We start from the raw sequence: 13,761 nt of genomic DNA on the forward strand, positions 1-13,761 counted from the left end.
TACAGGGAGGACAACCCGGTGGCTATAGATGCTCTGTCAATCCCATGGAGGTTCAGGCTGGCCTACATCTTCCCTCCAAGGGTCTTGATGAAAATCAGGCAGGACCAAGCGTCAGTCATCGCCATTATCCCATACTGGCCGAAAAGAGCTTGGTTTACCCAACTCTTACAGATGAGTCGGGGTCAATTTCTGAGGCTTCCCCCAGAGAGAGTACTGGTGTCGGGGGACACCCAGATCTCCTCAAATCTTCAAATGTTCAACCTGACGGCCTGTAGGTTGATCAGTCCCTTCCAAGGATAGAAGGGCTATCAGGGTCTGTCTTGAGAACCTTAGAGCACTCCAGATCAGAAGCTACTAATAAGGCCTACTCAAGAATCTGGAAGATTTTCTCATCCTGGTGTACTAGGCATCAGCAAACATCCGCTAAAGCTTCCATCCCGATAATTCTCCAATTTCTACAAGACGGTCTGGACAAGGGGCTATCACCCGCTACTCTTAAAGTGCAGATTTCAGCAATCTCTGCTTGTCTCAACAGAGCTGTTTCTCAAGACCCCCTTATCAAGAGATTCCTGAAGGGAGCCTCAAGATTAAAGCCTACAGTAATCAGACCTATCCCTGTTTGGGATTTATCGGTCGTGCTCAGGGGGTTATCATCTCCCCCCTTTGAGCCCCTAGAGGAGGCGGGATTCAAGTTCCTGACCTGGAAGATCACCTTCTTGTTGGCTGTTACCTCTGCAAAGCGAGTTGGGGAACTCCAGGCTTTTTCTGCCTTTGATCCTTATACAAAGTTCCTGCAGGATCGGGTACTTCTCAAATGTTTGCCTACTTTCATTCCAAAGGTTCCTTCCTTTGATAATATCAACCAGGTGATCTCCCTGCCAACTTTGGCTCCACCCCCCTCCTCTGAGGAAAGAGGGCCCCATACCCTCGACATTTCGAGATGTCCTAGGATTTACCTGGAACGCTCCAAGGTATTTAGGAAGGATGAAAACCTACTTATCCTTTTTTCCGGTACCCATAAGGGGAGGAAAGCCTCTAAGCCCTCCATCAGTCGTTGGATTAAAGAGGCAATTCGGGAGTCTTATATGTCTCACGGCTCGGAGCCCCCTGAATTTGTAAGGGCCCACTCTACTCGAGCAGTGGCCACTTCTTTTGCAGAGAGAAGCTCGATCCCATTGGACGTGATCTGTAAGTCAGCTTCTTGGAGTTCTCACTCCACTTTTATCTCACACTATAGAGTGGATGCTAGAATACATAGCTATTCCTCATTTGGCCGGACAGTGTTATCTTCCGCCAGGCATGAGGATCCTCCCATGGGGGTTTCTACTTGCTAAATTCCCATCTGTGCCACTGGTTAGGAAGTAAGGGAATCGTTAATTTCTAACGATAATTTGTTTTCCCTTAGTCCTAACAGTGGCACACAAATTTCCCCCCCTTTTTTTTAGTAATTGCGGTTATTTTTGTCTACTTGTAATTACACGATGTCCTGAGGGTCACGCCCCTCTTTATTGGGGGCAGGGAGGGCGTGTATATGTTCAGTTCTTTTATTTTCATTAATACTTCCACCTGTCCTAACCAGTCCACAGGGGCAGAATACCCCATCTGTGCCACTGTTAGGACTAAGGGAAAACAAATTATGGTTAGAAATTAACGAATACCGCTCCTCACTAAGCGAAAGCGAAACTCACTCCATCAGTAAGTTCATAGATTTTAGCGCAAGCAGCGGCCCGCGCCCCCTGCAGTCTGGGGCAACTCCCCCCCCCCATGCTACACCACTGCACTAGTTCCTCCAGAGATACCTCTTTGCACAATGGAGAGAATTCCTCAGCCATCTCAGCAGCGTAACTCGTGTGGTTATTATTGTGATTTTTGCTGCGGTTCTTGCTTCACATGCACAAGAATATCTGCAGCGGACTTTTCTGTTGTAAGTTATCTCACGTTTTGATGCACTTACATTCACTCCCTTTCAAAATGTAAAGACCACACCGTGTCAATTTGTGTGGATTTTGCACTGATATTAGAATTTCCAGCAGAGAGGCACCGTGGGGCGTCAGTGAATACAGTGGGCAGCTTATACTACCGCCGCCCGCCCCTCGGCTCTACAGTCCTCCGGGACCAGTAGAGATCGCTAGAGGCGCAGTACTCTCTATCTAGCAGCGCGCTCTATGGTGCCCGGCTGTACACTTATGACAGGACTTCCGCTTCCTGTTCTTTCCTCTTTACGCCGTCTGGTCTGCCAAGATGGTGAGTTGGTTTCAGCGCGTGCTGCGGTTTCAATCCTTCAGCATCCTCCGCTTCTGAGATCGGGTGTCGCTCGTAAGACCTAGGTTTAGCTCCGCCGCTGCTAGTGGCTTAGAGCCGCGGTGATATTTCTCAGTGTCGCCATAAAGGTTTGCTCCACTTCTCTTAGTCCTGTGGCGCAGTAATGGCGCCTGCTAGAGCTGTGTATGGATGAGAAGGTACACATAGTAGACCGGGAGGCTCTCCTCTCATCCTCGCTGCTTTTCCGCAGGTGAATGTCCCCAAGACCCGGAGAACCTACTGCAAGAAATGTGGGAAGCATCAGCCCCACAAAGTGACGCAGTACAAGAAGGGTAAAGACTCCCTGTATGTCCAAGGTAAGATGTCTGCATGTAGTGGTGGGTCTGCCTACTGGCAGGGATAATGGTTTCCAGTCCACATGACACATCCACGGATGCTGATGCTAACAGGGAAAGTGAATGGACGTGGAGCGCATAATCTCAGCAGAGCGACTAATCGTTTCTGAGTTGTTTATAACATGGCTGATGTAACTTATTCTTTTGCCTTATTTTGTGGATTTATTTTTCCTAACTTCTAGGAAAAAGACGTTATGACCGCAAACAAAGTGGTTATGGTGGCCAGAGCAAGCCTATTTTCAGGAAAAAAGTGAGTTGTAAACGTGTTGCAGTTTCCTATAACTTACCTGGTCCTAGGAAACCCACCCACACTTGAGCCATCTTCACAGTTCTGATCTTGGACCTCTCCCCCTTCCCCAATATTGTATGCTGGCACTGTACATGGTGCCCACTTATACTATTCATATGCGGCAGATTTGTTGGAGGAATTGACATTCACCTGAGCGGAGCTTGGTGAGACCTGAGTGCTTGCTGACATAACACCATTTAGTTAAATGGAGCTGAATTACAGCTGTAAACATTTCTGAAGTCTTCTTCTTGAGTATTTGTTTAAAGGAGGGTTCCAGCTTTGAGCCACGTTTCAAATGTTGCCTGGACAGTGATGTAACTAAAGAGAACTCGGCTTGTCCCCTGGCTCTTATCTGTGCTCCTTTCAGTGTAAACCTCCATACATGATAGTGTGCGCTGCTACAGCTATTTACTGGCCTCAGATGTGCCACCCCACCCCCCCACCTCCTGGGGTCAAAATGCTTGAGAAATTCCTTGGAATGTAGTTTCCAAAAGTTAGTTTCTAAAAATCTGTGTTGAATACAGAGTTGAACCCCCCCCCCCAAAAAAAAAATGTACAAATGAATGCGTTCTAATGTTATTGCCACAAAGCTGACTGCAGGTCCTCAGGTCCACCTTTTGAGTAAAATGTAAACTTTTTAATTTTTCAAGAGCTTTCTGTGTTATGTGGAGCCGTCCCTATTACTTCTCAGTGTTCCCCATTTTAAAGGGCTTCTGTCACCCCAGTTTTTTTTTTTGTGTACTTATAATCCCTATACTGTGATTTATGCATACATAATGTGATTAATCATTTTGGTTCAGTAGATTCTGCTAAAAACGTACTTTTATAATATGTAAATTACCTGTCTACCAGCAAGTAGGGCGGCTACTTGCTGGTAGCAGCCGCATCCTCATATTGACGCCCCCTCCGCATGTTGATTGACAGGGCCAGCGAATGGGATCTTTCTCTGCTGGCCCTGTTTGCATTCAAAATCTGGCGCCTGCGCCGTACCTGTCTTCAGTCGGCGCAGGCCGCTCCATCCTCAATGCGCCTGCGCCGATTAAATACCGTTACAGTGCAGGCGCGAGATCTTGATAGCAGACAGGGCCAGCCAGAGAGAGATCCCATTCGCTGGCCCTGTCAATCACAATGCGGAGGGGGCGTCATTATGAGAGGAGGATGCGGCTGCTACCAGCAAGTAGCCGCCCTACTTGCTGGTAGACAGGTAATTTACATATTATAAAAGTACGTTTTTAGCAGAATCTACTGAACCAAAATGATCACATTATGTATGGATAAATCGCAGTATAGGGATTATAAGTACACAAAAAAAAAAAGTTTAGTGGGGTGACAGAAGCCCTTTAAACACACTAGGGCATGTCGGTACTTATTGTGGTGTAGGAGAAAGCTCATTCAGTTGCAGGCAATGCTAACCACTGTGCTGTACTGGAGCATTGACTTCAGTTGTTCTCGGGTGAGTACAGTTTATGCTAAATTCTCACTTTGACTGTAGGCCAAGACCACCAAAAAGATTGTGTTAAGATTGGAGTGTGTCGATTCAAACTGTCGTTCCAAGAGGATGTTGGCCATAAAGAGATGTAAACACTTTGAGCTCGGTGGAGACAAGAAGAGAAAGGTGGGTTTTTCATTTTTGCTGAGGTACTTGAGGTAGACCTCCCACCAGAAATCCCTCAACCAAACTAAGGCTTCATTCACTTGGAAAATTCTGTTTTCTGCCATGTGAATGTAATCTCATACGTTTAGTGTCTGCCTTGTTTGAGATGGCTGTAGGCATGCTGATCTTACAGCATCATTACTGCAGTAAGAGAAAGAGGGGTTCTCTCAGTGTGCGGAGTGAACGATAAGGGTAGTAGCACCTTACCAGATGGTGGTGTGCAGAATTCCCCCCCCATAGGCACACAGGAGGGATCCCAGGCTGCTGCGCTTGTGAGACATGCCTCTCAGGACGCTCTAATAACCTTGTAGAAACTACCAAAGAGCAAAAAACAAAAGGCACGCTGCACTAAGGGATTTTGTTAAAAATACTTATTGGATAAAACTATGCGTTTTGGTGCCGATCAGTCACCTTCATCTGGCTGAAGATAACACAAATTATGACAATATATACTGATAAACCGGAAGTTACAATCAAGCAGTGGTATTACATAATCTTCCGACATTAAAAAAATGCATAAAATAGTTCTTTCTACAAATACAATTGAACTAACAATATTTCAGCCTCTAGAATCAATGTGCAAGCGTTTAGTCAGGGTGTATGAGGGGGCATCACTAGGAAGCAGAGTAAACTAGAAGTAAGTAGTGCATTGAAAATAAATGGATTCGCACACAATGCATAGTAAGGACAGTTCAGCCTGTTATCCTGCAAGTTGATCCAGAGGAAGGCAAAAAAACAACCCTGTGAGGTAGAAGCCAATTTTCCCCACTTCAGAGAAAAAATTCCTTCCCGACAATCAGGCAATCAGAATAACTCCCTGGATCAACGACCCCTCTCTAGTAGCTATAGCCTGTAATATTATTACACTCCAGAAATACATCCAGGCCCCTCTTGAACTCTTTTAGTGAACTCACCATCACCACCTCCTCAGGCAGAGAGTTCCATAGTCTCACTGCTCTTACAGTAAAGAATCCTCTTCTATGTTTGTGTACAAACCTTCTTTCCTACAGACGCAGAGGATGTCCCCTCGTCACAGTCAGTCGTGGGGATAAATAGATGATGGGATAGATCTCTGTACTGACCCCTGATATATTTATACATAGTTATTAGATCTCCCATTAGCAGTGCTCCAGATAAATAAATAAAAAAATCAAGGACCCATTGGCTCCTAACCTGAAAAATTTAGTCGCCAAATAGAATATTTAGTTGACAAATTTAAAATGCATATAATATAGCTGGGATTCTTAGGAGCATGGGCTTTTTAAGCTACAGCCCATGCAGTTAAAGGGGTTGTGCACTCTGTTTTGGGTGTAAGCACGAGTGTCTGCATTCACTGACAGCAAGCAGACATCTTCAATTTGATGCAGTGTGGCAAGAGGAAAGGGAGGGTGTTCCATTTTGAAGATAAAGGTTTGTCTGGACTGGTCAGTCACAAGCCAATCAGCGAGCAGGATGGAGGAGACTCACAACCGTCCAATAGAAATGAGCGTTTCCTGCAGTAGCGAATACTCGTGAAGGGGCGGTGACTGCGCATGCGATTGCCAGGAAGTGGGAAATTGCTGGAAGCCGGAGCACAAAATGCAGGAACCCAAGACCTGCCGGGTAGTGTGAGCTGTGAGGGGCAGGCAGATCTTCACCCAGCAGACGTCTGAAGCGTGTGTATGAAATTTCTTAGAGGCAGAGCAGCGGAGGGTCTAGTCTAGACTAGTCTTGCCATCAATTTGCAATTCTAAGTCGCAATGGCAACCATTTTGGTTGCCATCTGGAGCGCTGCTTAGTTTTTTTTTGTTTTTTTTCTAAAGTGAATAACCCTAATGTTCTTTCTGGGTACTGTAGTCCGCCCCTTCCCATTCCAGTTATTATTTTAGTTGTCCTCTGAACCTTCTCCAGCTCTGTCTGCCTTGTTCACAGGAGCCCAGAACTGTACACAGTACTCCATGTGTGGTCTGACTAGTGATTTGTAAAGTGGTAGGACTATGTTGATGTGACCCATTATCTTATTGCCTTGGCAGCAGCTGCCTGACACTGGTTTCTACAGCTTAGTTTGCTGTTCGCTAAAATCCTTTTCCATGTCAGTTTTACCCAGTGTTTTACCATTTAGTAATACAAAGAAAAAACTAGGTAGCGCAAGATATACACCAACATGGAAATTGCTACACTAAAAAAGATCCATATGTTGGTATAAATTGTAAAAAAAAAAAAAAAAAAAAAAGTTCAAATTTGTATTTGCCAACTAGTGACACAGCAGAAGTGCTTGATAGGAGAGAAGTCCCGGGATGCTGTAGTCCATAATGGCACATTTAAGCCACACTGGCTGCTCACAGTAGTATGAGCAACATGTAGCCTGGCATTGTCCTTTTAAGAAAGTGGTCTTGGGAAAATGAGCATTGACCATACTACTTGTTCCACTACCAAATTAACTTGATACAGATCTGAAGATGAATACTAGAGGTCTTAATCCTGTTAGTGGGACTGGTATGACGTTCACTTCTCAAGGCATCTATGGTGTTGCCCACGTGGTCTACAGACCAATTTCCAGCTATCATTGCATTATCGATGAATCCTGCTTATTTATCAGAAGAGGATAGGCCTCCATTGCCATTTTGCTTTGTGCTGTAATGACCTTTGAGAGCAGTGGCTTGAGTTCATAGAAACGCCTGTAGTTGGACTTCTGGCTTGTAGCTTAGTGTGGTTTGCCTTCTCATGGTTTGCATTGACACGGTTTGCTGCCCAAGTCCACTTTCATAGTGATCCATCTGTGCAGAGATTTGCCTTTTACTGTCAGTTTGTTCTCCCACTAACTTCAACATACAACGTTGAACAATCCCGACATATCTACCAGTGTGATAAACCAAGGTCTTGGTTCATCGATGCTGTCCCTCAGTTTGACATGTGGTAGTGACTTACACATTAACAGAAGGCATTGCACAGTCGTCCCACAAAACTTGATCCTTTCAGCTTCATTTTCAGTCTGGCTTTTAGGCCCCTCTTGCATGACACAAATTGGAACAAGGTGTTTGAAAATTTAAGTTGCATATCTTGGCACCACCTGCTGCTTCATTGACTTGCATACGTTTATGGCTTGGTCTTCTTGGTGTTGCAATTTCAATGTTGAGTTTAAACAAGGTGCAAAGTAACTAAAATGAGTTGGGCGTCATTACTTAAGACTAGGGATGAGCGAATCTGCTTCGAATGAAACATCCGAAGTCAATTTGCATAGAACTTCATTTTAATAAGAATGTATTTGCTCTGAGGTACCACTTGGAACCAAACCAGAGTTCGGGAAATGTTTTTACAGTAAAAATTAATTTAAGAAGTTATTACATAGTCACGCAAGACTTCTTGAAGTAATAACTTCGGCTCATCGGAGCCAATACATTCTAATACTGTACAAAGTTTTTATGCAAATTGACTTTGGATGTTTCATCCGGAGTCAATTCGCTCATCCCCAATTAAGACAAACGTAGACACTAGTCTTAACGCTTCATCTGGTGGTGGATCTGTAGCAAACCTTACATAACCTCAGAGCTTCCTAGCTGGATTGCATTTAGACCGTTTTCTACGCCTAAAATGGGTATAGAAAATGATGAGACAGGCCTGCTGTTCAATGCTGAGATTGGTGTTTCCCCCCCCCCCCCCCCCCCCCCCCGATTAGTATCAATCCCTATCAGAAAACATTGTGTGAAAAGAGCAGTGCACGTCATGTACTCATAAGTGGCCTCACAGTGGAGGAGCGAGAGCGTCCTTCCTCTGCAGCTGGTCACTGCCACCAATAAAATCCATTGTAAGGACCAATATGGACTAAAATGTGTGTGACTGTCTGAAACATTCACTAGATGTTTGTTCAACCATCCACCAACTTCTATCTAATGTATATGTGGGCACTTGCTAAGCATGTTAAATGAAATCTGTAAAGTGTATTCTGTCATCTTGGCTTATAAGTATTAATTTCTTTTTTTTTTCTTTTTCCAGGGACAAGTTATCCAGTTTTAAGCTGTTTCGGCATACTGTGGATTGAAATAAAATCTTCAAATCAGATGTTTCTTAAAGCTGTATTTCTTTTGGTTGTGAGTTGATATTAGGCACCAGCTCACTGGTAAACGGGGTAAAACACAAATGTGTTGGCTTAGTCCGGGCATTGCTAACGAGTCTTTTTACTGAGCACTGAAGATGCCGAAGTAACAAATCAGGCAGGGAGATGGACACATGTACATAGTCAGGGACTGGGGTAATGGCTAGAGGCAGGCTGGAAGCCTGTGCTACATGCAGGCATCTTCAGCTGTTAGTAAAATGCTGAAGACTATGGCTAGTTTCACACTACAGCTTATCACAGCAGTGGTTTCAGTACCACTGATTCTTGGCATATTTGCTGGCTTGCAGCTGGATCTCCGCTGGTCCTCATAGTTGAGGATGGCAGTACTTCAGGCAGCTTCCAGCAACACCAGATCCAGACATCTCTGGCAGGTTGCTCCATGCCAGAACAGCCTGTTGGAGATGTCAAGGGCCTCATTAGGAATGCTGTTTGGTGCTTTGACTCCTTATGCCCTGTTTTCTAGAACAAAGTAAACCCTCTGCCTAATGAAGCACATTAACATTTTTTGTAAACATCCCTGCACTACATAAAAAATGGAAACTGTTACACTTGAGCAGTCTCCGTAAGGACCATGTTTCCTGGCCATCTCCATTCTGCTGCTGATTGCATCTCCCCACACAAACACAATTTGTTTTAGCAACAAATGTTCCCAGGGTCACTGCTGTAAAGTCCCCTCTTGTGAGGAAGAACATTTAGCGTACAGCTTCCGTGACACTGATCGTGGCAAGGTTCACTGAGTAGTGGTTATCCCATAGAAATGCATGGGATCACAGCACCTGTTGCAAGAAACCCAACACGGCTGTATTTTTTTTTTATTTTTTTGAGTATTATCAGTAATGGAAGCGTTTTTCCTGAAACCTGCCTGATCCAACAAAAACTCTAGTGTGAAAGTAGCCCTAAATGGGTTATACCAGGATATGAAAACTGGAAATTGTAAAGTACATGACTGCACTTTCTAACAAAACTAGGACCAGCCCTGTACCTCATATGGATCCAGGTATCTCCACATTCACTGCTCCAATTGCTCTGCTAGACTATCTTCAGCCTGGCAGCTCAGGGGGTGCGTCCTTTCTGCTGCAACTCTCTCCCTGTAACTGCACAGCTAACAGAACTTGAGTGGTGGCAGTTGAAGATTTAAACTGAGCATGTTTGGCCAGCTTGGACAAAAAATAAGGAAAAGAACAGCAGGTGGTGCTATACAGATACATTTCTAATGAATAGCTCACTGGCTAAGCTTAATTTAAAATTACATACAAGTCTTTAAATCCAGGTGCTGGTTTGAAAAGTGTAGAATATTCATTGTGACACAATCACTTTAATTTGTTAGCCAGTGCCCCTGTCTGCCATAAACTAATGGGCTGGCATCACAGTGCTCACAATACATGTTCTGTTTGGTGGTACTCTGCACAGGGGCCGGTCACTGGAGGCTCCATAATGGAGGCTGTGTTCTTGTAGCACTATGTATGCATATTTGGCAGTGCCAGAGAAGTATAGTTCTTTTCCCAGGTTAGGTTCTGGGAATTGGTAAACTCCCCCCAAAAAACTCTGACCTGCTAGAAAGGTACATGTGTGTTTTTTTTTTTTTTGTACCTTTCTACCAGGTCAGATGTCAGCCAGCAGGGTAGGAGCATGGGAGCGTCTGACGAAGGATGCTAGGCCCACCCCCCCCTCTACCTTGCTGCTTGACTCATGGCCTGTTCGCCTCTTCTGGGATGAGGTGCTGCCGAGGGATGCCGGTGAAGTGCTAGAGGTCTCCCTCCCTTCCTGCCTTGTGCGATGATGATCTCTGCTTGATTTGGCTGGTCGACTCCTGTGATGCTGGGTCCTGTGCCGCCGGAGAGGTTGGGAAAAGGTTGAAGTGGATGGTCCGGCGTTTATTCCTGCGTGTCGGATGTGTTCCGGGGAACTGCTGTGGATCGGCTCTGGATCCAGGAGGTCGTGCTGGGGGTGGTGAGCCGCTTGTTTGGAGGAGACTGTTGGTTGTCTGTCTTTCTCCCCCCCCCCCCCCCCCCCCCCTTCTCTAAATTTATTGTTCTACATGTCTTTGATAAAAAAAAAATGGTTTGGGTAAAAGTTACAGCGTTTACAAACTATGGTACAAAAATGTGAATTTCTGCTTTTTGAAGCAGCTCCTGACTTTCTGAGCACCTGTCATGTTTCCTGAGGTTCTACAATGGCCAGACAGTACAAACACCCCACAAATGACCCCATTTCAGAAAGTAGACACCCTAAGGTATTCGCTGATGGGCATGGCGAGTTCCTAGAATTTATTTTGTCACAAGTTAGCGGAAAATGTTTTTTTAATTTTTTTATTTTATATAGTCTCATATTCCACTAACTTGTGACAAAAAATAAAAACTTCCATGAACTCACTATGCCCATCACGAAATACCTTGGGGTGTCTTCTTTCCAAATGGGGTCACTTGTGGGGTAGTTATACTGCCCTGGCATTTTAGGGGCCCAAATGCGTGCGAAGTATTTTGAAATCAAAATCTGTAAAAAATGGCCGGTGAAATCCGAAAGGTGCTCTTTGGAATGTGGGCCCCTTTGCCCACCTAGGCTGCAAAAAAGTGTCACACGTGGTATTGCCGTACTCAGGAGAAGTTGGGCAATGTGTTTTGGGGTGTCATTTTACATATACCCATGCTGGGTGAGATAAATATCTTGGTCAAATGCCAACTTTGTATAAATAAAAAAATAAAAAAAAAGGGAAAAGTTGTATTTTGCCAAGATATTTCTCACCCAGCATGGGTATATGTAAAATGACACCCCAAAACACATTGCCCAACTTCTCCTGAGTACGGCGATACCACATGTGACACTTTTTTGCAGCCTACATGCGCAAAGGGGCCCACATTCCTTTTAGGAGGGCATTTTTAGACATTTGGATCCCAGACTTCTCACGCTTTAGGGCCCCTAAAATGCCAGGGCAGTATAAATACCCCACATGTGACCCCATTTTGGAAAGAAGACACCCCAAGGTATTCAATGAGGGGCATGGCGAGTTCATAGATTTTTATTTTTTTTTTATTATTATTTTTTGGCACAAGTTAGCGGAACTTGATGATTTTATTTTTTCTGTCTCCCTTTCCGCTAACTTGGGACAAAAATTTCAATCTTTCATGGACTCAATATGCCCCTCAGTGAATACCTTGGGGTGTCTTCTTTCCAAAATGGGGTCATTTGTGGGGTGTTTGTACTGCCCTGGCATTTGAGGGTCTCTGCAATCATTACATGTATGGCCAGCATTAGGAGTTTCTGCTATTCTTATATTGAGCATAATTTTTTTTATTTTATTTTTTCCGTTCAGCCTCTGGGCTGAAAGAATAAAATGAACGGCACAGATTTCTTCATTCGCATCGATCAATGTGGATGAAAAAATCTCTGCCAAAAAAAAGAGGGGAAAGGCGTCTGCCAGGACATAGGAGCTCCGCCCAACATCCATACCCACTTAGCCCGTATGCCCTGGCAAACCAGATTTCTCCATTCACATCAATCGATGTGGATGAATAAATCATTGCTGGGATTTTTTATTTTTTTTTTATATATAAAGTGTTTGCCAAAGCATATGAACACTGCCGCCTCCTCAGCTCATATGCCTCGGCAAACGTATCTTTTACTGCAGAGGAGAAATCTCGTCTTGCAGCACCGTAATCTGACAGCAGCGCAATGCTTCTGTCAGAATGCACATCAGTGCTGCAGCTTGTCGATCGGTTGGACCACCTGGAAGGTAAAAAAAACAAAAGAAAAAACCAGGCCGCAACGCAATAAATTTTATTAAAATTTATAATAACTTTTGAACTGTTTTTTTTTTTTTTTTTTACCTTTTTATAGGACAAACCTCTCCTGTCCCCATGGGACAATGTGCAAAGCGCAAATCGCCCAAAGATGTGGCGAAGTACATTATGCACTTTATCCCAGGTGAAAGGAGAGGTTTGCAGCAGCTGTGAGAGAAAGGGCCCTACTAGCCCTGTGTGCCTGTCCTGTGAGATGCAATCCCTATGCTAAGTGTACCTGTGTGTGGTACTTCCGGAAACACTCTCCAAAGCATAGGGCAGGGTGGTCAGGACAGAAATAGCGGGTGTCACGCCTTATTCCACTCCTGCTACAGACACAACATTTTTTTTTCGGTGGCGGTCGGTTTGAGGTACCAGCAACAACACTGGGGAAATGTCGCTCGTGTAGACGGCTCACTACACTGGTGGTTGGGGCCACGGAACCTCCTGGATACACGAGGTTCTCGATCTCTTCCTGAAATTTGAGGAAGGATCCTGTTCTCCCAGCCTTACTGTAGAGAACAAAACTATTATATGCAGCCAATTGAATCAAATATACAGACACCTTCTTATACTAGTGTCTGGTGCGTCGGGAAACTAAATAAGGAGCCAACATCTGGTCATTGAAGTCCACCCCTCCCATGAGCGCATTATAGTCGTGGACACAGAGGGGCTTTTCAATGGCACTGGTTGCCCGTTCAATTTGGATTGTCGTGTCTGCGTGAATGGAGGATAGCATGTAAACGTCACGCTTGTCTCTCCATTTCACCGCAAGCAGTTCTTCGTTACACAAGGCAGCCCTCTCCCCCCTTGCAAGACGGGTGGTAACGAGCCGTTGGGGGAAGCCCCGGCGACTAGGTCGCACGGTGCCACAGCAGCCAATCTGTTCTAGGTACAAATGCCTGAAGAGGGGCAAACTTGTGTAAAAATTGTCCACATAAAGATGGTACCCCTTGCCAAATAAGGGTGACACCAAGTCCCAGACTGTCTTCCCACTGCTCCCCAGGTAGTCAGGGCAACCGACCGGCTCCAGGGTCTGATCTTTTCCCTCATAGATCTGAAATTTGTGGGTATAGCCTGTGGCCCTTTCACAGAGCTTATACAATTTGACCCCATACCGGGTGCGCTTGCTTGGGATGTATTGTAAGCCAAGGTGCCCGGTAAAATGTATTAGGGGCTCGTCTACGGAGATGTTTTGCTCAGGGGTATGCAAATCTGCAAATTTCTGGTTGAAGTGGTCTATGAGGGGCCAAATTTTGTGGAGCCGGTCAAAAGCTGGGTGGCATCTGGGA

The 13,761-nt window shown here is 44.9% G+C and overlaps 1 protein-coding gene across 1 annotated transcript; it reads left to right on the forward strand.

Annotated features, from left to right (window-relative positions):
- The first annotated feature begins 2,116 nt into the window (after positions 1-2,116).
- RPL36A (ribosomal protein L36a) lies at positions 2,117-8,638 on the forward strand. The gene is made up of 5 exons (XM_040405078.1): positions 2,117-2,244; positions 2,513-2,618; positions 2,840-2,907; positions 4,439-4,561; positions 8,573-8,638. The coding sequence occupies exons 1-5, from the start codon at positions 2,242-2,244 to the stop codon at positions 8,591-8,593; spliced, it is 321 nt and encodes a 106-aa protein (XP_040261012.1). The 5' UTR covers positions 2,117-2,241; the 3' UTR covers positions 8,594-8,638.
- Positions 8,639-13,761: the final 5,123 nt, after the last annotated feature.

The sequence above is a fragment of the Bufo bufo genome, chromosome 8 (assembly GCF_905171765.1).
Source record: "Bufo bufo chromosome 8, aBufBuf1.1, whole genome shotgun sequence".
NCBI classification, from domain to species: domain Eukaryota; kingdom Metazoa; phylum Chordata; class Amphibia; order Anura; family Bufonidae; genus Bufo; species Bufo bufo.